This window comes from Typopeltis vanoorti, chromosome 14 (assembly GCF_054136105.1).
Source record: "Typopeltis vanoorti isolate ZY-2024b chromosome 14, IOZ_Tvanoo_1.0, whole genome shotgun sequence".
Taxonomy (NCBI): domain Eukaryota; kingdom Metazoa; phylum Arthropoda; class Arachnida; order Uropygi; family Thelyphonidae; genus Typopeltis; species Typopeltis vanoorti.
Window position 1 is genome coordinate 67,251,012 of NC_143562.1, and position 25,610 is coordinate 67,276,621.

Consider the following 25,610-nt stretch of genomic DNA (forward strand, 5'->3'; position numbering starts at 1 on the left):
TCATTACTCTTTTCACTCTTAAATTCGAATTTTTTTCTTTCTCCACACTTTTAAGTTTCTCTTCTAACACTGTTCTGTACCTTTTTCCAATTTCTGCTTCACTTATTCTTGGTGTATCTCTTCTAGTCTGATGTTGGGGTTTATATTTCTTTTTTAATTTCATCTTGATGTTTGCAATCACTAAACTGTGGTCAAAGTCTATATTCGCTCCTTGAAAAGTTTGACATTGCTGTACTGATGTTATCCATCTCCTTTTAATCATAATCATATCAATCATCATCATCAAATTCCTGCCATATACCCTCAAGGGGTGTACAGGATATGATAGTACTACATGAAAAAAATTACATCATTACTAACTTCCTATCTATAATTTTCCTCCAAATCAGTCCGTTACTTGTCAAGAACTCCAACATTATCAGATCTTATATTTCTATCGTCTGAGGCACTTTGTATCATATCAATCCACCTATATCTTCGTCTTTCTCTGGGTTGTTTTGCTGCCAACCTGGCAGAGAACACTTGCTTTGCTAATCTTTCTTCACCCATTCTGTTTAAGTGACCATACCACCTGAAATTAGCTCTGCTAACACATTCCTGGATGCTGACAATGTCAAGTTCTTTCCTCATATCCTCGTTTTTAATGATATTGCCATTGATGCCATCTGTTCATGCCTCTAATCATTCTCAAGACTCTCATATCTGCGGTCTCCAGTCTTTGGTCAAGTGTTTTACTTCTGACCCAGCTCTCGGATCCATAAGTTAAAACTGGTTTGAACACTATCTTGTATACAGCTAATTTAGTGTTCTGACTAATTTCTCTTTTATTCAATATGAATTTATTCAGTTGACTTCCCACGATACCAGCTTTGCTGATTCTGTTGTCTATTTCTATATTGAATTTACCATCTTCACTAAAAATCGTGCCTGAGTAGCTGAAATGTTTTACTTGTTCCACAGGTTCTCCATTCACAAATTCACAGTTGACATTTTCAATGATTCTGCCTATTTTCATTGTCTTTGTCTTTTTATTGCTGACCTTCATACCATATCTATTACAACAGTTATTCAATTTAGTCAGAGAATCTTGCAGACTTGTAGCGGATTTATTTAGAAGTATAACATCACCTGCATAAAGCAAAGAGCTGACATTAACATCTCCAATTTTGATATCATGTTTAATACCACTTTCCTTCATAATGTGATCCATATAGATAATGAATAACAGAGGGGATAATGCACATCCTTGTCTCACACCAGATTTAACATTAAACCATCTTCCTGTACTTCCTTCAATTCTAACTGCTGACTTACAACTCAAATAAAGACTAAGTATTGATTGATATAATGCCCCATTGACACGATATAATTTTAGCATACTAAATAGCTTCTCTCTTGGCACTTTGTCATATGCCTTTTCCAGATCGACAAAACTTAAATACAGATCTTTGTTATATTCCCATGCTTTCTCGACTATTTGTCGTAAAGTGAAGATCTGATCCTGACAGCCTCTATTTGGCCTGAATCCAGCTTGTTCTTCACCCAGCTTTTCTTCCACAATTCTTCTCAATCGTTTCTCAAGTATACTTGCATAGATCTTGCCAGGAACACTTAGTAATGAAATACCTCTGTAATTCTCACATTCAGTTTTATTTCCCTTTTTATATATGGGTATTATTAGAGCTCTACTCCAATCATCGGGAATTTGTCCCTCTATCCAGGCTTTCTGAACTATGCAGTGCAGCCACTCTAAGACTTTTATACCACCATACTTCAGCATTTCTGATCGAATATCATCTACTGCTGCCTTTCCACATTTTAAGACTTTGATGGCTTTTTGTACTTCAAGTAGGGATATGTATTCCTGACTGCATTCTTGGTCAGTTACCACTGTACTGTCATCACTGCTTATTTCATTTAGCAGTTTTTCAAAGTAATTACTCCATACTTAAAGGATATCTGTTTCTTCCATTTTCATATCATCTTTATCATCTCTAACTCCTTTTACAGCAGTCTTTCCTCCATTCCTAAGCTTCTTCTAAAACCTCCATAATATTTTGCCTCCTTCTTGATATTTATTTTCTATATTCTTGCCAAAGTTCTTCCATGATTTTTGTTTAGCTAGTTTTACACAGTGTTTAGCATTCTTGCATTTGTTTCTGTATTCTCTAAGAGCACAAGCTGACTTATTTGCCAGCTTGTGCTCTTAGAGAGTTATGATATGCTTTCTTCTTTTCCTTCACCGCGTCTTTAACTTCCTGTGTCCCCTATGGAATTCTATTTTTCTATCCTTGCATACAACTTCACCACATGCCTCTCTAGCTGAATCAATGAGGGCTTTTTTCGAGGCTTGCCACTGAATCTCCAAGGTTTGATTCCTGTTCTCAAACTTTTTCATTTTTTCTTCAATAATCTTTGTGTATTTTAGCCTGCAGTTCACATCTGAGAGCTGCTCAACTTTTATTCGCTTTAAAACTTTCTTCCATGTTATTCTTTTCAATATGAAAGTCAATTTTATCCTGCTCAAGACTAAATAGTGATCACTTCCAATTTCAAATCCTCTGTACACTCTGGTGTCCTGCACCAAGGAGAAAACATCACTATCAACAATAACATAGTCAATGAGATTTTTCTTATTCCTTGCCTCTTCTCTCCATGTCAATTTGTGCACATTTTTATGTGTTAGTAATAACCATTCCATGTCCTGAGCAGAAATCCAACAGGTATTTGCCATTATTATTAGCTTTGCTCTTTTCTCCAAATTTTCCCAAAAAATTTTTGTATGTCTGACAATCATTTCCTACTCTGCTATTTAGATCCCCAACAAGGACCAAGTTTTCCTTTTTCATTGTGTCAGTTACTTTTTCTAAAGCATCAAAAAATTTTTTCAATTCTACCTTAGTAGAACCTTCTGTGGGACCATAGGTACAAATAAGTCTCATTGTCCAGTTCCCCATTCTCATATTTGCCCACATTACTCTACTCGAGACTGACTGCCATTCAAGAAGATTAGTCTCGTATTTTGTGTTGAATACTATGGCTACTCCTTCTTTTCCTTGATTGTTATTGCCTGAATATAACATTTTGTATTTATTGCTCAGAAAGATCTCACCAGTTTTTGTCTTTTTTGTTTCAGTCACAATTCCTCAGCTAGCTCCATTTCTTTGTCATTCAGGCTTCTTATGTTGATAGTACCGATCTTTAACTCTGGTGATGTTAGTTGGGGTGTGTTTTCAAATTTGTTCCAGTATCTGACTTTTCGCTGTTTGCCCTGGTTCCCTGGTGAAAACGACGGGGGCCTTGTTTAACTGGGTGATGTCCCAGCCAGCATGAAATTTTGTCATGTTGTACCATCATTTTTTATTTTGGTTTAACTAATAAGAATACAATTTGTTTGGCTAAATCCCAAATTGCCAGCCCATCCTCGTTTGTTCAGTATCCAAATACATACCCAACAAGGTGCACCATGAGAAGGTGAGGATTGAACATTAGGTCAGAAGCCCTGGTCGGTTCTCCGTATTCCTTTAAAGGCTATGTGGAGGTCTCCTCTCAGTTATACAGCTTTGACCCTTAAGCACCCCAAGTAAATAAATAAATAAGTTAAATAAATTAGAATGCAATTTCACATGGCTGCTTATCAACTTAGAAAAAAAAATTTTGCTGATAGTGTTATCATCTATGGTCGAGGCCGAGAACTTTTCAGACCAACTTTGTGTTTTACAAGGAGAAATGAATAACATGAGTGTTGGTTACGTATACACTAGTGATTTCCAGGTGTTGCCTATATATATATATATATATTAATTAAATATATTTAATGATCTAGAAGCCTAGAGATAGCAATACAGACAAATACCATTTATAATTTGAGTGCACAACTAGTTATCTTCTTAGAAGACTATCGGGTGCATAACATGAAAAGAGAAAAAAAAAAACTATGCATTACAAGAGAGTAACAACTAAAAACTGGAATATGTGTTGCTAACATTTGAAGGCATGCTTTGGATGAGATCATGCTCATCGTGTATCCCAAAACTGGGCAGCTAAATATGACAATCAAGCATGTTTTAGCTAAGGTTAGTATCAAGATGTACCAGAATGAGGACAATTTCTGTTGATTCCACAGTTATTCTCTCCAGCTCATCATAGTATCTAAAAATGTTTTCTGGTTTGTTCCAGATCACTGAATGAGTGACAGAATCTTCGTTAGGTTGAACAGAATTAAGAACATTATTAGATAGTGTGCTGGCTATTGTTCTACTATACTTGATGTCTCTCATATGTTCTTCCATATGCAACTCAATGGATTTCTCTGTCTGACCAAAATAAAGCACATTGCAGTTATACATTAATAGTTTAATTTTCCAAACATTGATTGGGAAGATGAGAAATCTCATGATAAGAAAGAAGCTGAATTTATTGAATTGTTGTGAGACAACTTTCTCAAGCAGCATGTGAAAGAAGGAACCCCTAGGTCAAAGAGTGTTGGATTTGTTTATAGTGTCAGAAGTCTATTAAGAAATATGGCTATTTTATCATGATCACTGTCAGCAGTTGGTGACAGTGATCATGCCGTGCTTTCTTGGGAAGTATCTAATTGTATTGATGCCCCAATTAGAATAAGTTACATGTTGAACTACAAAGCTGGAAATTATGACCAACTCATGAGAATACTATCTTAGTCCCAGGGTATCTGTTACTGAATCATGTTTTTGGTTTTCCCATCATTTGATTGCCATGTCTATTTTCTACACTCCTTTTGTTAGAATCTTGTGTTACAGATCATCATCTTGTGGTCCACAGCAAATTCTAACAATTTTTCACCTAGTTCATTTCTTTCTCCAAAACCATATTTTCCTATGACTTAAACCATATTTCCCAACCGTCATTATCTATTCCAGCTTTGGCATTCCACTCTCCTTCAATAATTAGCACATCTTGCTTTGGTATTGTTTCTATCGTATCTGTCAGATCTTTGTAGAATAAGTCAATATCCTCATCTATGCTGTCAGATGTGGGTGCATATATCTGGACTATTGATATGTTGAATGGCTTTGCCTGAAATCTTGTTATAAAAAAAATTCCAATACTTGCAAAACTAAAGAACCCAATTAGTGAAACACAGAATGGTTTTGTGGAAGGAAAAACACAATAGCCATCTGGAACTTATTTTTGTATAACTGAAAACAGTGGCACACTCAGGATTTAATCTTGGAGGGGGAGTTGAGTAGACAATTTGAGAATACACATTACATACAACCTATGACTGAGTATCTGCAGTGATAGCCAATACATGATGCCTGTGATCTCCACTGGCCTGGCTTGGGCAAACGAAGTAGCGCTTGGTCCGCCCAGACACTACTTCATTCACGTTGTGTTCACAGCGGTTGTGATTCCTAAGAGCTAGGGTACTCCCACCTTATGTGGTCGCTAATTCATAAGTAGTATAGAAATAGAAGACACGACACAACATAAATAAAAAAATAAATTATCAATTAAAAGATTTTTGGAAAATTTTTCTAGTTTTTTCTATTTTTCTTTCTTTCTTTCTTTTTTTTTGGGGGGGGGGTGCTACCCCCCTGGCTGCTCCACTGACTGAAAGAACAATTCAGTTACACAGACTGGTGTATCTGTACTTCATAGATTTCCAGAAGGCATTTGACCGAGTCACACATGATAAATTACTTGAAATCCTTAAAAAGTATGATATTGACAACTGTACTGGGGACAGAAAGCTGGCTTGTATGGTGGACATTAAAAGAGGATTATAAGATATGCTGTGGACATTAAAAGAGGAGTAAGACGGATGCATAATCTCCCCAATACTATTTAACATCTATAATGAACACCTAATGAAGTACATAGAGGAAATGGAAATAGGAATCAAGATCAGTGGAAAATATGTAAATAATATAAGACATACTGATGATACTGTGTTCATAGCTGATTCAAATACAGGATTGAATGGAATGCTAACCAAGATGATCCAAAATGGAAAGGATCATAGAATAGAATTAAACCTTAAAAAGACCAAACACATGATAATAAATAAAGGAAGTACTATAAAAAGCAAACTAGAAGTGTTAGGTCATAACATACAAGGCGAAACATATTACCTCAGATGCATATTCACAGAGACTGGAGCAAAAGAAAGAAGAAATACAAACCAGAATTCAAATGATAAAAGCAACCTTCTGGAATAATGATATTGACAGTAAAACAAAACTAAGAATAATCAAAACATATTTGTGGTCAGTCTTAAATTATGGATGTGAAAACTGGATATTAGATAAATGGACAATGAGAAGAATACAAGCATCCAAGTTGTGGTACTATAGAAGGACCCTCAAAATTTCATCGAGAGATAAAATAACAAATGTAGAGGTGCTTCGAATGATGAACATGAAGAACCAACTATCAGAGACATGAATGGGAAGATGAGGATGGCTGGACACATAATGAGAGGGTCAGCTGGAGAATTGAGTAAGGTAATTTTAGAAGGAAAGATCGAGGGAACAAGGAGAAGATGGATAGATGATGATCTAGAATGGACGAAAACTAAATTATATGGCAACATCAAAAGAATGGCAGAAAATAGAGTGAAAATCCACGTGGTGAACCTTCAATACGAAGATGCCACCTAAGAAGAATTGATAACATTGGTCAACAAAAAAAAAAAAGGTTTTTTTCTGCTGATTATGATGCGACACTTGTTTTTTGCTAATTTGGGTGTGCTGATTTCAAATATCAAACCCATTTTTCTCTGTCACATCAGGTTTTTCCCTCTATGGCATTTTCTTTTTGCTAATTTGTAAGTTTTTGATAGTTTTAAGGAGGCAGTACTATTTAGAGGATCAAAAAAAATCGATTTTTTAATATTCTATTCTGAAAGTATGTACTTTTAAAAATCTGTTCCTAACTTTTTATCAAGAAATTCGAAAAATTCTCGAAGATATAGCCTATTATTCAAAGCAGTGCACAGATCAGAATCGGAGCACCCACCGCTCTCGCTTGTTAGTAAACGAATAAATGCGTAAGAATATGCAATGGCACGTACTGGCGCTTTGAATGCGAGAGAGGCCAATAACCGACCTAATACATTTAGGTGATGAAAAGTAGGCGATGACAACTGCCTAAAACAAATGAATGCTATATGCGTCATAGCAGACAAAGAACAATCGAAATCAGTCAATTGTTAATCGATCGTGAAAGTATGATGAGCGCTTATAATGTTTCAATAAAGTCTCTGGTTTTTTTTTGTCTTGTTAATTGCATGTTAGTCGGCAGTGAAGAAAATACATCATGTCTACTACTCGAAAATGTGTCAATAGTGTAGATTCCTTCTGCTGCATTTGTGGCAGCTTTACTGTTCCCAGTCAAAGGACAAATATCACTGATTTCATTAAGAAAGTGTAATTTGCATACTTTGATGTAAAACTTGCAGATCAGGACAATTCATGGGCTCCAAATAAAGTGTGTAAGTCGTGTAGAAAATTTATGACAGTGGAGCAAGGAAAAAACGCCAAAAATTAGCTTTTGGCATTCTAGTGATTTGGCGTGAACCGAAAAATCACGTAGATGATTGCTATTTTTGTTTAGTTCAGACTTCTGGTTATAATAAGAAGAATAAGAAAAAAATTGTGTATCCAAATCTTGACCGAGCAATTCGGCCAGTTGCTCATTCCAATGAAATAGCCATGCCAATTTATAAAGGACTTCCTTTACTTGAGAACGAGCATGATCACGATATGCCAGATGTTCTTGAGGAGCAAGACCCGGATGTTAATTTAGACAATGAAAATTTAATTTCTAGTTCCGGACCGCAACGTTACTCGAGCGGAATTGAATGACTTAGTAAGAGATTTGGGCCTATCAAAGGAATCATCGGAATTGTTAGCTTCAAGATTAAATGAAAAAAACTTATCAGAGCAAGATACAAAGATAACTTTTTATCGTAGCAGAGAAAGTAATCTTGTACAATATTTTAAACACGAGTGTGGGTTTGTTTACTGTAACAATGTGTCAGGTTTACTAACTGAAATGAGTGTTGTACAATATCATCCAAATGAATGGCGTTTATTTATCGACAGTTCAAGCAGAAGTCTCAAGTGTGTCTTACTACACAATGGGACTTCTGCTTGAACTGTCGATAAATAAACGCCACTCATTTAAAGGAAGGAAACACTTAAAGGAAACATATGAGGACATTAAAAAGGTTCTGAAGTTATTAAAATATACAGACCATAACTGGATCATCTGTGTTGATCTTAAAATGGTGAACTTTTTACTTGGCTTTCAAAGAGGATATACAAAGTTTCCGTGTTTTCTGTGCTTCTGGGATAGTCGAGCTAGAAACCAACACTGGAGTCAGAAACATTGGCCTCTTAAAATATCCTTAAATTTTGGAGAACAGAATGTTATAAATCAACCTTTAATCGACAGAGAAAAAATCATTTTTCCACCTCTACACATCAAACTAGGTCTTATGAAGCAGTATGTTAAAGCTTTAGATTTACAAGGTGACTGTTTCCAATACATATATGTGAAAAATTTCCACGACTTAGTTATGAAAAAATTAAAGCCGGTGTATTTGATGGACCGCAAATTAGAACTTTAATGAGAGACCCAAATTTCATCAACTCTATGAACGAAATTGAGAAAGAGGCCTGGACTTCATTTATGATGGTTGCGAATAATTTTCTTGGAAACAAAAAAGCATGCAATTACAAAGATCTAGGGGAAACAATCCTTGAAAATTTCCAGCGCCTAGGTTGCAACATGAGCATAAAGCTTCATTTCCTATACAGTCATCTTGATAGATTTCCTGAGAATTTAGGTGCTGTAAGCGATGAACAAGGCAAAAGATTTCATCAAGGCTTAAAAACTATGGAAGATGGGATTCTCACATGATGGCCGACTACTGTTGGAGTATTCAAAGGGATTGCCAAAACAGAACACACAGCAGAAATTGCTACAGACAAAAATTTATTCCCTGAAACTCATGTGTAAGTAAAATTGTAATTTTTAATGAATATTGTTAATTAGTTATGCATCTAATTATCGGCCTCTCTCACATTCAAAGCGCCAATACGTGCCGTTGCAGGTTCTTATGCATTTATTCGTTTACTAACAAGGGAGAGCGGTGAGCGCTCTGATTCTGATCTGCGCACTGCTTTGAATAATAGGCTATATCTTCGGGAATTTTTCGAATTTCTTGATAAAAAGTTAGGAACAGATTTTTAAAAGTACATACTTTCAGAAAAGAATATTAATAAAATCGATTTTTTTGATCCTCTAAATAGTACTGCCTCCTTAAAACTATCAAAAACTTACAAATTAGCAAAAAGAAAATGCCATAGAGGCAAAACCTGCCGTGATAGAGAAAAATGGGTTTGATATTTGAAATCAGCACACCCGAATTAGTAAAAAACAAGTCTCATATAGAAGTTAGCAAAAATTCTGTTGGACTGTGTAATTACTGGAAAAGTAGGTTATATGAATGAAACATATTTACACTACTCAGATATGTGTGTTAAGTGACAATATATGGATAGTTGCACAAGAAGTGACAGATTCAAGCTGGTCAAATATTTAGTTGATTAAATTGTTCAGTTTTTGTGTCATTACCTAATTTGTTTCCTCAATCTTTTCCATTCTGTGAGCTAATCTGATTACTGTATATCTTCCTATCCAAAACATTCTATTATAATTGATATGCACATAACAAGTCATCATGCAGTATCTAATAAATTAGGCTATTCTGTATGAATTCTCTAGCCATGTCCACTCGTTTTCTGGAATTAATAATTGAGAGATTGGAAATGCATCATTTCTCTTTATAGAGATTATAGCCACAGTATTGAAAATGTGTATTGCATTTATTATATAACAGTGCTTTGTGTTTATCTCATTATTTTTAACACAACGCATGAAGTTTGAATTTTTTTTAGTCATTTGTTGTACTTTTAAGAAATGACTAATATAATACTATAGTTGAATAATCATTCATATAGACATTATTTCTTTTATTATAATGCCCAGTGTATGTGAAATGGAAAGTGTCTAGTCTTTAATGTCTACATATCGCAAATGATTCCTCCTCATTATTTTTAAAGTGTTATTATGCTGATAATGCACAGTACATTGCCATGTGAATAACCAAACTAAGCTCTAATCCAAAGAATGGAATCATAACAATTCACTGAGAAAGTTTGAAATCTTGTGCAAGAAAATGACAACCTGAATTCATCAGACACACTTCTTTCAGAATGATACTAGACAAGACACTGTACTTCTCCATCCAGCTGTTCATGAAATATCTAATTTCGGTTGGACAGTGATACTGTACCTATCTATAGTTTCCATTTAACTTCAAGTAACTATTTATTAGGCCCCTTGAAAAGCCACATTCATGAATATTACTAGCACTCTGAAGTAAAGACAGAAATATTATATTATATTTTAGAAAAGTCAAACTATGCATTTTTCTAAAAATTAAATTGAACTTTAACCTAAAATTAAACTTAATTTTGTTCATTGTATACACATTGATTCAGAATGCATTTTTCACAACGACTATAAGTAACTAGTATTTTGGTTTGACTTGGTTTAATTATTTTTGGATTTTATTCATAGGTAAGTATACTATAAATTAAAGATACCAAGAAATTATATACTTGGTTTAATCATTTTTCCAAGTGCAAGCAAACAAAGTTTGTGTCCGAAGTTCTTTAATTTATAGTATAACCAAGTGGAAAAACTTCTAACAATTATCTCTAATCCACAGTATTTCAATAATAAGGTGTGACACCTTTTGGCTACTCGTATATAAAAATATGACTTCTGTAAACCTTAGGCAATACTAAGGATTCAACCTTATATCGCCTCTGGATCTGGCTCCCACTGATCTCAATAAAGGTTGAAACCAATCTAGGTAGTGACCCTTCCCATAATGCATAACATTATACATGTCTGCAAGGATATGTGCTTTGTATTATGGGATACTAAGGCAAGTGATGTGAAGTCATTACTTCACATCCACTTGCCTTAGTATACTCAAGTTGTCCCAATCCTGAAAATACTTCAGACGCAAACTTTGTTTGATTACACTTGGATAAAGGATTAAATCAAGTATATAATTTCTTGGTATCCTTAATTTATAGTATACCCAAGTGGAAAAACTTCCAAGGCAAGTATACTAATTTTCAGTTTGCCTTTGTACAGGTTTGCTGGCAATTGTTTAATGTCTGGATGCATATTTGCTATAACTGCAGTATCATTGAAATCATTTTGCATTTCATTACAGGATATCTTGAATCATTTTGCAATGCTCTGCTAACAGAAATTGATAATCTACCAGGAGATGCAAGGACACAAATAGGTTTTATCACATTTGATGGAAGTGTTCATTTTTATAATCTTGGGGAAGGTCTTAATCAACCTCATATGCTAATTGTATCTGATATAGAAGGTCAGTAACATATATATTATTTATATAGTTGTCATTTGGGTAATGAATATACTTTGAATGCTCATTGCAAGAAAATTTGTATTAAAATATTTAAATTTATTATCTTGAGTATGGTGGTCAGTGCTGACACTGACCACCATACTCCAATGTCGACAATATGAAGGTCACATGCCAACTGTAGAAATATTTTTCCAGTTGGCTGCAGAATTGGTCTGTTTTCTAGGAAATTAAGAAAATGCACAAACAGATTTACATTTCCTCATAGCAGCTGTTGGCAAAGAGAAAAAGTTTTATATTCAGTATGCCATATTTGTCTTATCTCTTCTAGGAACAGATTCACTCCCAAGGATAATGATTTTCTAACTTTTCAGGCAAAATATTCACATTGTATTTTGTGATTATTTTGTACAATTTCTGATTATATACAATAATCAGAAATTGTATTACTGTGTTTATTGTGGCCATGATACATGTTTTTGCAGAAATTTGGGATTGAATATTTTGCAGGAAGGAAAATCTGTAAATATCAAGATCAAGAATCAAACAAGTAGTAACCAAGTTAAGTTTCTTAATGGTGGATATTAGATATTATCCAAATTTCACCGAGAAGAGAAGTGTCATCTCAGCCACACAGGTTTTGGAGAGGCACATCACAACAGCTAACCCTCATGGGACTTCCTTGAAAGATTGAAATAGTAATTACCTTTTTTGATCTCTTAAGATCCATCTACTTTAGGCATGCACTTCTTAATATGTTCATATTAAGAAGTGCATATCATCAACACTTGACAGATTGTATGGTTGCATTGTATGCAACTATACATTTATTACATCTTGCCTCATGACAGGATGCAACAAATCATTTTGCTCAAGTTTGTCATCTGGTGGGTGCATGAATCTATATGGGGTTTTTTCTGTGAAGGTGATTAAGCTGATCTCATATAGAGGTAGCAGAGTTTTTCCCTCCTGGAAACTTGGGTTTTTCATCCTGCATACAGGCCTTAGTACATATGCAACTTATGAACAGAATGTATCATTAGTATAAATAGTGGAGTTGTGTGTAGATGGTAGTTTGTGTATAGTGATGAGTCCTTAGACCCCTTGAAGGTGATTTTTGTGTAGTGTCCTCAAGTTATGAGACCTGTGATAGGAAAATAATTACTTGTCATTCTGTAAATTCTATTATGCATGTTCACATTTATGAAGAGTTTCAGTTAAAAATAAGAGGGTTGTGAATAAATCGTATAGTGAATAAATTCCCTTACAACACTATCACTACTACACTGCATAGCACACACACAACACAAAGTGGAGGTTTTACTGCAGCAGGAAATACAGTAAAATACCCTAAAAAAAAGATATTTCAAAATAATGGATAAAGGAAAATTTTCATTGACCTCACATCTATTCCTTTCTTTAATCTTAAGAAAGAAAAAGACTTCCAGCTTTTATTTCAAAGAAATAGAAGAAAAAGTCTGCCTGATCCTGAAAAATTAGCAAGACTTATTTTGTGTTTGAAAACCACCTAAGGTAAAAGGGTGAAATAAAAAAATAAAAAAAATCGTGATGCTGTATGCAAAATCTGTATTTTAAACCTGGTGATGTATCCAGAGACTTTGAGACTGATATATATGAAAAATTTTATATTACAGGATTTTGAATTTTCTTTTATAAATTATATTAAAAAAAGATTCCTCATTTTCTGAAAGGAACAGTTGTGGTTTTCTGTATACTGTTTGATTTATTTTTGATGAATTAATTGGAGAAAAAATAAGAATGAAAACTGTTTCATTATGTAAACAGTGATATTAAGCACCAGTATATAAAGTAATTGCAAGTTCAAAGAATTAATTGATACTTTGAACACACATTCAGAAAATATAGCTCAGTCGTTTATCACACTACCATATGATCAAGTGTAATTCTGTTTTCCTAGAGATGTGGGAGGGAACTAGTAAGCATCTTTGTTTTCTTTTTTGTAGATAAGGCACCATGGTATAATCACAAAATCAAAATATTTCTAGATATTTATTTATACTAGGCATAAAAACCAACCTATTTATGTAATAACATTTTTTAAAGGAGAAGTGTGTGTGTAAACTTGAAAGAATAAGAAAACATTACTTTTGAGATATTTTCTATACTGTGAAGACAGTTCATAAATATTAGATTTAAATAAAAATTCTATCCAAAATATTTGAAACTGGTGCCTGTATGTATTGGCAAATGTGCAAGTAACAATTGCCAACCGGTGCAGAAAGGATGTTACATGAAGTGAGCTCCCATCAGAAGAGGCATATGTACTAAACACGGCCTGACATGAATGTTTTGAGACACTATATTGTTAAAAAGCTTCCTTTGTCAAAAATGTGAGAGATTTCAGTTCATTAAGATATTTCAAAGTTGTTCAGACATTAGCCTAGAATTGTGTGCCATTGGTATCAATGTATAACAGGGAGAAATGTTTTGTTTTATTTGTTGTGTGTCTCGGGGGGGGGGGGGTCTGAACATTTATACATGAATGTAAGTTATCCTTTTTTGTAATATGGATTAATTACTTTTACTTTTCCTATCTATTCCTTGTATCTGAGACTGAAAAAAACAAACAAAAAAAACTTTATTTTGTAGGCATATTTTTGTATTTAACTGACTCTGGCTATTTGTCTTGCTTAAGGTACCTTTTCTAGGACTTTCTCACTGAAACTGAAATGTAAGTTATTCCTTGTAGAAGTGGTAGTCCCTCCATCCCACCATGAACAGTTGGTTTTGACTTTTTCAAAACTAACAAGCAAACATGCTTGCACACAAGACTGGCTGACAGTACTTTGTCCCATGCTCATATCTACTTTGGTGTTAATTCTTATTATATCACCATCAAATTCCTGATATGTCTCCTAAAAGGGGGGGGGGGGGGTGTACAGAATGTTATGAACAGCACCTCATGAAATTTGATATCATTACTAATTTGCTATTGATCTGTGATCTGTTAATTAATCTGTTAGGACTCCAATATTGTCTGACCTTATATTTTCTGAATCTTTCCCAGCACTCTCACATCTTCATGCCAGACACTAATATTTAACCAGTCTTTGGTTAAATATTAGTGTCTAGCATGATTTTCATGCCAGATTTAATATAGTAGTTATTGCTTTGGCTTCAAGTTTCCTTTCCACAATTTTCCCTAGCCTTTTCTCAAGTACCTCTCAAGTATCATCAGATTCTTGAATATGTACCCTCACAGGATAGGATGTGTAGAATATTAAATGGGCTACATGAAAAGTTTATATTATTATTCCTCTCAACAAATTTCCTTCAAATTAGTATGTTATCTGCCATCGTCAAATTCCAGATATGTACCTTTGTAGCAGGATATTATGATGGTGCAACATGAAACGTCATCATTACTAACTTCTTATCGACAATTTTCCTAAATTAATCTGTTATTTGTCAGGATTCCAATATCATGAAATCTTATATTTTAGTCTTCTACTACATTTCTTACTTTATCAGTTCACCTAGACTCTGGGTCTTTTTTCTGCCATCCTTAAATAAAAAACACTTATTTTCCTAATCTCTTCTATCCCATTCTATTTACATGATCATACCAATCTGAGATTCTTCCACTGCTGACAATGACAAGTTTCTTCTTAATATTCTCATTTTTAATATGATTCTGCAACTGATTCCATCTGTTCACTGCACTAGTTTTTCTCAGAATTTTCATATCCGTGGTCTGTGAATTCTGATCAAGTGTTTTTTTTATAACCTAGCTCTCAGATCCATCTTATATACAACTAGTTTTGTGTTTCGACTAATTTCTCTCTTTTTCTATCTAAATTTATTCTGTAAATTTCCAGTTGTACAAGTTTTGCTAATTCGGTTGCCTATTTCCATATTTAATTTTCCATCTTCACTAAAAATAGTATTTAAATAGCTGAAAATTTTACTTGTTCTGTAGGTTCTCCATTCAGATATTCTTTGAATAAGAATGTCTTTTTATTGCTGATTTTCATGCCAGATTTAATATAGTAGTTATTCACTTTACTTAGGGAATCAAGCAGACTTGTACTAGATTATTTAGGAGTATAACATTATCTGCATAAAGTAAAGAGCTGAGATCAACATCTGGAATTTTGATATATGGCCTAATTTCATTTTCCTTCATAATGTGTTCTGTATAGATGATGAACAACAGAAAATGTTGTATGTACCTTTGTTTCATGTCTAATTTAACATCAAACCATCTTCCTGTAACCCTTCATCAATTCTGACTATTGAATTACAACTTAAATATAGACTGCATTTCTCTATATAATTTCCTGTTTACATCATATAACTATTTTTTTTTTTATCAGCTTTTCTCTTGGCACCTTATGTCTCTTTTCCAGATCTACAAAACTTAAGTACAGATCCTTGTTATATTCAGATTTTCACTTTAAGACAACTTTAAGACAAAACAGTCTCAAAGTGAAAATCTGTTCCTGACAACCTCTTTTTGGCCTGAACTCAGCTTATTTTCTCTTAAGTTTTCCTTCCACAATTTTTCTTAGCCTCTTTTGTAGTGTGCTTGCATAAATCATACATGGTGCAAATAGAGAAATTCCTTTAATTCTTGTATTCACTTCTATTTCCCTTTGTATAAGTGGATACAATGAGAGCTCTACTCCATCATCTGGAACTTTACTGTCAGCTATAACTTCTGATTTATGCAGTGCAGTTACTATAAAATTCTTATACTCCCTTATTTTAATCATTTCTGTTCAAATATCAACTTCTCCAGTTGATTTTTTGTATTTCTGATTTTTGATAGCTTTTTGTATCTGATTTATTGATAAGTATTCCTGATTGAAGTAAGAATCATTCAAAATTCTGAATGGTTATAGAAAATTCTTTAAAAGAAAAGCAGCATACAGATCATTCCTTCAAAACATTTGCATGAAATTGAAAGTCAGAATGCAAAAAATTTGCATTCTCACTTTCAAAACAACAATCCTTCAATTAACCACATCAATATCAATATGGATCAAATACACCACTCCTTATACACTTCGTATCCATCGTATATTTCAGTGTAATATGCAATTCCCATCCACTAGATATGTATGCACGTCATGACCAGTTGGGTGGTTAAATGACCCTTGCATGCCAGACAACTTGTGGTAGAGCACATGTAAATGTACTTCAATTATCCTACCCTTCAGTTATCAGACCTTGCCCTTATGATAATTGAAAGGTCAGATAAACGGTACATTACTGTGTGTGTGAAAGTGAGTGACCAGCTAAACCTATAATGAAGAAAGCTCAAAAGTTCTTGATTAGATTGTTAATCCAGTATAAAATAATATCTGGCTACATGTTATCATGTTCACATCAGGCTGTGTCTTGCATGTGTTTCACTTCACAGAAGGAACTCGCTTCCATACGTTGTCCCTTACACATCAGACAAGTACATGTTTATGAAAATATGCTGTATATATGGCATGTTTGTTGCAACTTTTTTTTGAGGAGAATTTTATTTGTAAAATTAGAATCTGTGAACTGTCTTCATGATATAGAAAATTCCAAATGCATTTCAAACTGATCTCAAATTGCTTGATTTCAATTTCAAATTTAAACTCAATTTGTGAAGTCGTCTCAGCATAATAGATTTAGACATATTCACACCTAGTTCTTTTCATCTCTCGTGAAAATACTTTACACTTCAGAAGTGGTTTTTCTTCATGATATTCTTCAATAACCTTTCATCTTTTGATGTAGTTATTATCTTTTGACTGCTATTGCAGTGATTATTTTGCAAGTGTGAGTAGAGTATTTCTCAATACTCCTACTTGCTTGAGAACATTTCAATTCCTTAGCTATAAACTGTTGAATTTGGCCTTCTTTGTGTAGAGACACCATACAAAACGTCTTAGCTTCTGATACGTCACTCGTTCAACTTATGTTTAGCAAATGATTAACTGAAATCCATGTGCAAATAATTCCTCACACATAAGGCAGCCCCAAAACTACTGAAATATATGCTATTTCTATGCTCTCCTTAAAGCCAATCAGAAAAATTAGGAATGATATTGACAGCAATGTCATTTAAGTTTACATTTAGATCAGTGTCATTCTAAATGCATATTCTAGAAACATCTCCCGATGCTCTTTTTTTACATCGCACAATTTTATCCCACTCTTCAGTTCATCCCTCACTGACCGATGTTGTTCTCTAGGGAAATCACCCATCACTTTTACAATTATTATCTGTTTCCTTACTTTAAGGATACAACTCTCCTCAAATATTTATTATGTTTAGTGATGTAAAGAAAGAAATTAAAAGAAAAAAATTCAGCACATTGTGAACTCCAAATTTTGATTGGCAACAATCTCTAAGATAAAGGAAAGTGATATGCAATTTGTATGTGTTTTTATGAGAGAAGTGTTCAAAAAATAACTGCATTCAATTCCCCGATGATCTCACCATCATTCAAGTTATCACCTCTGAAATGTTTTTGTAAGCAGAGAATCAAATATTCCTTATGCAGTAACACTTTCCACTTTGATCAAGTTCAAAAGCAAATTTATGGCTGAGCAGATTTCACTGTCGCACAAACTATATAAGTTTGAATGTATGGTGATTAAAGTGGATTTGCTACTTAAAGTGATCAATTCATCAATGAAATTTTACTGTTCAACATAATAATTTTTTTTCTCATTTCATCACTAATATGATTCAGGATTGTTAATATGAATTAGTTGAATGAAGAAATGTGACCTATGTCAATCCCATTTCATTCTTGTAGCTCAATCTCTAATTGAAAATGATGAAATGACTGACTTTTTGCCATCTTATAAGCAGCATGAAAATTTTCTTAAGACAGTAGCTGTTTCTGTCTACTTTTGCCAAAATAGGTAGCTTCATTGTTTGCCCATTCCTTAAAGATCTTCATGCCCATCTTTTCTGCTCCATCCATTCATCCATCCATCTTCAAGACCCACCTTTTCTAATTGGGTTGTGGGGGCAGCCTACAAGAGGGCTTCCAATGGTCATGATCCTCTGCCACCAAATTCTGGTGGTTCTAGTGTTTTTTTCTGCTCCAAGGGTTCTAATTCATTTACATGATGCACACCTGTCTCTTATTTTGACAATTTAGCTACTTTTCACAGAAGTAATTCTTTTGATTAGCCGTCTAGCAATTTGACTCGTCATTTGTCAGTCATTCCTTGCTGTTGGATGCCGACACCATCTGAAAGAAAAGCCTTTGACACTACCTCTGTAGTTAATTCTTTGCTCATTTCTTCGTTTGGTTTTGGGAAAAAAAAAAAAAAAAAGCACTGTATATAAATACTTGATAGTGTGTTTGGTGTACACATCCATACAGAGTGATCAAAATTAAAGTATCCCTGCTTAAGGCCTTGTGGAGCATCATCCAGTGATCCAAATACTGCAAAACTTCAGGAATACATTGTGCATTATGCAGAAGCCATATCTAGGGGGTTCCAAAATTCACACACCAGGGTCATTGTAAACAACATGCATAGAATTTGAATATCACGAAACTTGGTATCTGCCAGGAGGATTTATAAAGATGGACACAGGATTTTTCCCTTCATTCTAGTTGTTAATATCTTTCACAGTGATGGCACTAACCTTGCCCCAATGTGCCTCGTGAAGTTGTAATAGCTAAACAATTACAATGCTGTTGCTCCACTTCATGAATTTTAACACGTGAACAAATATCGACAAGACCCACTATCTCCACGTGCTTTACCAGGTTTAACTCTCGACAGGATCGTTGGGAGTTAAACCTGGCAGAGATTGCAAACCAATCAGTTCACAATAAATGAATGACGTTGCTGTTGTGGAGCAGGCCATGAATAACAGTGTTGGTTCCTGCAGTGCACATTCTGTATTAAGACACATGGATGTGTCTCATTCAACTATCTGGAAAATTCTATGGAAGATTCTGCATTTCTCCCATTCAAGATAACTCTGACACAGGAGTTGTGCCGAAAGTCGACTGACATTTGCTTTAACTTTCCTTGATCAAGTGGAGTTGGACATTGCATGGCCATGAATAATTTTGTGAGGAGATGAGGCTCACTTTCACCTGAACAAAGCTGTGAATACTCACAATTGCAGGGTATGGGCTATGCAAAACCCACATACAATTCACCAAATTTCGTTGCATTCATTGGACCATTCTTCTTGGAAGACATTTGCAGTTGGGTCCTGTGACTTGCTCAGTTACTGTTGAGAGGTATCACAATATGATAAACAAGTTCGCTGTGCATTAGCTACAGCAGTGCCTGTGCTTGGACTCAGTAATTTTCATGCAGGATTTCTAGGATCCCTCCACACATTGGTCAATCCATACAGGAGGTTCTTTGAGAACATTTCACAGAAGCCAGAGTGATCAGCTGTGTGTTTCCCACTGCATAGCTGCTTTGTTCACCTGATCTGAATCCCCGTGACTTCTGGCTCTTGGGCATTTCTCAAGGACAGGGTTTATCAGGATCATCCTGATAACTTGTCAGTGCTAAAGGACAGAATAATGCAGCATGTGTGCAACATCAATCCCATCCAACTGTGTTCTGCTATTGAACACAACTGTGCAAAAGATGCAGTTTGTGGCATACCAGGAAGGGCAGCACATTGAACAGTACAGCCTGTGAATGCATAAAGGAAGTGAATATAAATGTGCTATGTTTGTGTCGCTTTTCTCCTCCTTACACACACCAAAAATTACATCTAGATTTGGTTTATCATACATCACCCTTAGTGCCGAATTTTTGAAGTACTTTTTTTCCCTTCAGGTATTGCTTCCACATGATACACAATGTATTCTTGAAAAGTTTTGCCTTTGGATCACTGAGTGGATGCTCCACAAGGCCTTAAACAAGGATACCTTAATTTTAATCACTCTGTATATGTGCACGCATGCCCCCCCCCCCCCCCCACACACACACTGTGGTAGCATTGTGTTATATTGCCACTGTTTCAATTTTAGCAAGAAAATATCTTTAATAATAGAATTTAAAACAGTCGCATTCAAATTATGTGCAGCAATTTGTAACATCTTGCATGCCACTTCTTAATTTTGCCATTAGTCATGGTTTTTCCCCAGCATGTTGCATGCTACTTCTGTTCCACTTGCTTGCAAACCAATTACTAGTCTTCCGTGACAAGACAAACTTGTTCGTTTCTCTCTTTCTTCTATTGAAGTAACTGAAGCAGAGTTTGAAGGAATTATGTAAACAAATGCTTCTTGCAATTTTTTATGTAAGTATCTCATATAATGTATGAGTTTCTCTTCATTTCAAAGATCTAGAAGTATCTGGAAGAAGACTCACTAATGGAGTCCTTGATTTCATTAACTAATATTTGTATAACAACATTAGCTGTAACAGACACAAATTCTTTAAATTTCATATAATTTTGATACTGCTCTGCTGTTACTGGATGCACAAGTTTCTAAGTCAGTGAATGGATTGAATTTCACTGTATAATAGGCTGTATTACAAAATAGATTTCTGGACAAGTCTGTGTCACTTCATTTTTTTTTGTGAAAATTGAAATTTCATGAAATCTAAATGTTTGCACTTTAAAATAGCTTCAAAAACCTTGTAATCTAGAATTTTAATCAGCGATCCCAGGTTATTTTTATACATTTACAGGATTGTAACTTTGTAGTGTAACTGCTTGAATCCCTTCTAGTTTGTCTTGAAAGCATGTTTTAGTTGATGACACAACAGAACTCTTTTCTCATGATTTTAATATTTTCTGGTTCCTTACCATTTGTCTTCAGTTTTTTGCCTCACAAAACTGAAGATGTCATTTGCATTTCCTTTCATTTATCTTTCATAATGATAGTTTATATAAATTATCCATAAAAATAATCACTAGGAAAATTGATTTTATGAGCACAACAGTTAACATAAAGGTCAACACTTGTAGCGGAGCCAGAATAACTTTTCATGCTATAATGTCAATAATGTGACCTACATTAGCAGAAACATTAGCAATCTCCAGCTTGTCTTTGCAAGATAAGTGTTTTTAAAATAACACTATTAAAATGCCTTTTTATCTTGATGTTCAAGTATATAATTACACTGACCTAATTCATGTTGCGAATTGTGAAAATAAGCTGACACCAGTACTACATTACAACTGAATGCATACCTACTTAAGGATTAAAGAGGGTCTTGGGAGAATTAGTTGACAGTGAAACAAATGTAAATCAGTCTTGATAAATTATTTTTTATTTAATGGTATGTCTGATTTTTATAAGAGTGGTGATAACTTGTAAGTTATGAAAAATAAAATGTTTGAGAAACTTGTCTATTTCAAAATTAATCCACAGACTCAGTGTAAGTTTTAATTTATAATGGTGAGAGATAAATGGTGCTACCTGTTATCACAGATAGGAATTACTTCACATTTTGGAAATAACAGGAAATTCATCTTTGAGATTATCTCCATTCAGACTAACTTCTGGCAGGGACAAACAGTCTTCAAAGGAATTACTACTTTTATGTAATGAATTTAATATCTCTTTGGTTGAAAAAAAAGAAAAAAAAATTCACTGCTGGCCATCTGTGATCAGATAACTTCATAGCGAATCAGATGTTTTTAAATGGGGGAAAAAATGTGTAAATTATGTGAAGAAAATAAAGCAGTACATTTTGAATGCATCAAGGCTGAAAATTCACTCGCTACTTGTTTCTGATAACTTGGCTAGCCATGGCAAGTGGATTTCTGGATAATTGGCTTTAGCTTCAGTTGCTTACTCATAATCTAAACACCACCCACCAGTGGTGAAAAATGTTTTTTATCATCCACTAGAATTCTTGCTCTGCTGAAACATTCATGTAATGCTTCATTAAATCTAGAACATTTTGAATAAGAGAAAATGAATAATCAAAGATGTAAAATTCAAATATCCTGAACAAAACGCAACATTTCAGTTATGCTGATTAGATGACTGCATTCGGAAAGGATAATGAAGTTAAAACAAAAAAGTTAGTGGATTATCTTTAATTTTCATACTTGGTAGATATTAGCTCACGGTAGTGGTGTTGCATAATGATTAAGCATAGAAATAGAATGGGGAGGCAAAGAAACAAACAAAGAAGAGCATAGTTATTCTGTGATCTTGTTTTTTTTTTGCATCCCCCTACTCATAAAATTCCAAGGAACTCGAAGTTTGTGTTTCAAAAACTTCTGAAAAAAAAAAAAAAAAAATAGAAATATAAGTTAGTATTTACTATTTGAAGGATGAGCTTGTGCGTAATAATAGCCAGCATTCAGTCTGTTGATATATCCAGGTTTATGACATATAAAACTTCTGGGAGTGGGAATAACTACAATTTGAATTCTACACATCAGGAAATACTGCTGTATTTCCTGGTGTGGAGGATTTAAATTGTAAAAATGAATAAAGGCGCTATAGTCAGTCAAGGCATATTTATTGTTTAATATTGGTGAACTTGATTGCTGGATAAAAGTGTTTATAGCAAAGCTTATATAAGTGGGCTTTTCTGTTATGGAGCGCCTCTTATCAAAATGGTAGGCTATATTTAAAAAGGTTAATAAAATAAAAATTTCCAAGAACAAGTTAATCATGAAATTATATTTAATATATTAGTGTTTTTAGACATAGCTGGATTTTTTTGGAGATGAAGATGTTACATTTGCTATAAAATTTGATGGTGCCGAAAAATCTTTTTTTTTCCCTTTTAATTGTAGCCTACCATTTTCATAAGAGAAATTTCATTCCAGTTTTTAAGCTTTGCTATAGAAACTTGTTTAATTTTGGAGTGTCATGAAATTCTTTCAGAGTTGTATAACATAATTTGATTACTTAATTTGTTTCCTGAAACAGCTGAATAGGGGATGGGGGAAACTCACTATTAAGGAAGTCAATATCAGTGAAATATTTGATGTTTTAAGAAGTATAAATGGCAATTGTGGAGTAGTGCCTTCTTGCAATAATTTCTTGAACTGCTTGGAGGTATCACATAATAAAATGAGCATGTAAACAATTTATTAGTTTAGAAGTTTCAAAATAACACTTCTATAAAAAGAAATTTCATTCTTCAAATTCATCTGCCTTCAGAACTATAGTTTTATTTGATCTATAAACTTTTTTTTTATTTAGAAACTTTTATAGAGATAAATGAAGCAGAAAATCAGCTACAGTCAGTTACTCATTAATTGTGAATTTCTTACAGATATCTTTTTGCCATCTCCTGATAGCCTGTTAGTTAATCTACAGGAATGCAAGGCAGTAAGTGATACTTTATTATCATAAAAGTTTAACAAGGTTTGCTAAATTACTTTAGTGCCAGCTTCAAAAAAAACTGTCAAGTACAGAAGTAATTGTTTTTATGAGTTTTCAAGATTATTTTGACATATTTTATTTTTAATTTTCTTATTAGTAAGTGTCAATTAATATGGACTGAAGAGACTTCTAGCTTGGTAAACAAATTTATTAAACTATTATCAGATAGTTTGTTTTAAAAGACTTTTTTTTCTTTTTTTTTATTGTGCAAAAGTTAACTAGACAGAGGTTTCATTCTTGGTTAATTCTTGTACTGCCCGAGTATTCAAGTTTTATTCATATAATAATTGTTCTTAAATGAGAAGTTTTTATGCTTCTGCTCATAGGATCTGTCATTCCTTGTAATTAGTTGCTGCCTTGTTGTTATCCCAACTAAATTGCACATTGCCGAAAAAAGAAAAGAAACCTGCAATAGCTTGAATGAATTTAGAAACTCATTGGGCTAAGATCAAATTACTTGCTCTTAACATTAGCTCAAGGAGAAAAAAAGTCCATAGAGGCTGCATCTTTTGTTTTCTTTTTTAGAGGGAAAATGAGTGTTCTATCTTTCAGAGAAAATAAAAGAATACTTTTATTTATAGAAGATGAAGAATTATTATCCAATTATGCTACAATTTTTATTAGTAAAATTACTTGCATAATGAAGTCTAGTTCATATTCTTTGTCAAGATATCGTATTAATGATGTCTTTTTGAATATTTTCTTGATCCACTAGGACTCATTTTTAAAATTTTTTTATTTAAATTTTTATTTAGGGTGGCGCAAAAACTGATGTGTCTGACTACCGACCTATTAGTATCTCTGGTGTTGTAGTGAAGATTTTAGAGAAGTTGGTAAGAATTCGCATACAGAAATGGGTAGACATGATCTTCCTTTAGTAAACTCATGCTGTTCCATGCAGAGTATAGAATAAGGAAGGTCATGTTTTAGCAATTTGCTCATATTTCATAACAATGTTACGGCTGAGTTGGATAAAGGGAATGGATACACTATGATAATGTTAGATTTTTCTGAGGCATTTGATAGGATACCACACGATAGACTGTTGCGTAAACTGGAGAATATGGGATTGGAATATAATCTATTGACTTGGATCAGGGGATGGTTGACAGACAGATATCAAAGTGGTATACAGTGAGTGTGAATCTGCCAGATTTAAGGTAACCAGTGGTGTACCTCAGGGTTCAGTCCTTGGGCCATTATTATTCAATCTATACATTAATGACATCAAGTAGGGTCTATCATCAGATTTGCAATTGTTTGCTGATGATGCGAAGATAGGCAGGGCAATCAGGGATGCTACTGATGTTCAGTAATTACAAAATGATTTGAATAGACTGGAAATCTGGGCAAACAAAAATGGCTGTCAATTTACTGTTAGTAAGTGTAAAGTTATGCACTTTGGCGTGATTAGAGTTCCAGCGGCATATTTTATTGGCAGGGTTATGTTACAAGAAACTGAAGAGGCAAGGGATCTTGGTGTATTGGTGGATAAGAACTTAAAGTTCAAAGGTCATATAGCAAAAGTTGCAAATACAACTCAGAGGATAATTGCTATGTAGAAGTGAACCTTGACATGTAAGGATAAGAAAGTAATTTTGTCTCTTTATAAAGCTTTGATAATACCACATCTGGATTACTGTGTGCAGATTTAGTCTCCTGGGTTCCAAAGGGATAAAGAAGCTGTGGAAAGGGTGCAAAGAAGAATATAATCCAGATATAATCTTACAAAGATTATATCTGGATTATGAGATTTAGATTATGAGGACAGATTGCGACTATGTGGATTGCATTGTAGACTTTGGTTAACAGGA

The 25,610-nt window shown here is 33.9% G+C and overlaps 1 protein-coding gene across 3 annotated transcripts in view; it reads left to right on the forward strand.

The window, feature by feature from the left end:
- Nucleotides 1-25,610, forward strand: part of Sec24AB (Protein transport protein Sec24AB) — a 290,512-nt gene that overhangs the window by 148,834 nt on the left and 116,068 nt on the right. For all 3 annotated transcript variants that reach the window (XM_090404311.1, XM_090404313.1, XM_090404312.1), the window contains 2 exons: nt 11,306-11,470; nt 23,687-23,742. In XM_090404311.1, coding sequence (XP_090260437.1) covers nt 11,306-11,470; nt 23,687-23,742 — 221 coding nt within the window. The remainder of the gene's footprint in view (nt 1-11,305; nt 11,471-23,686; nt 23,743-25,610) is intronic.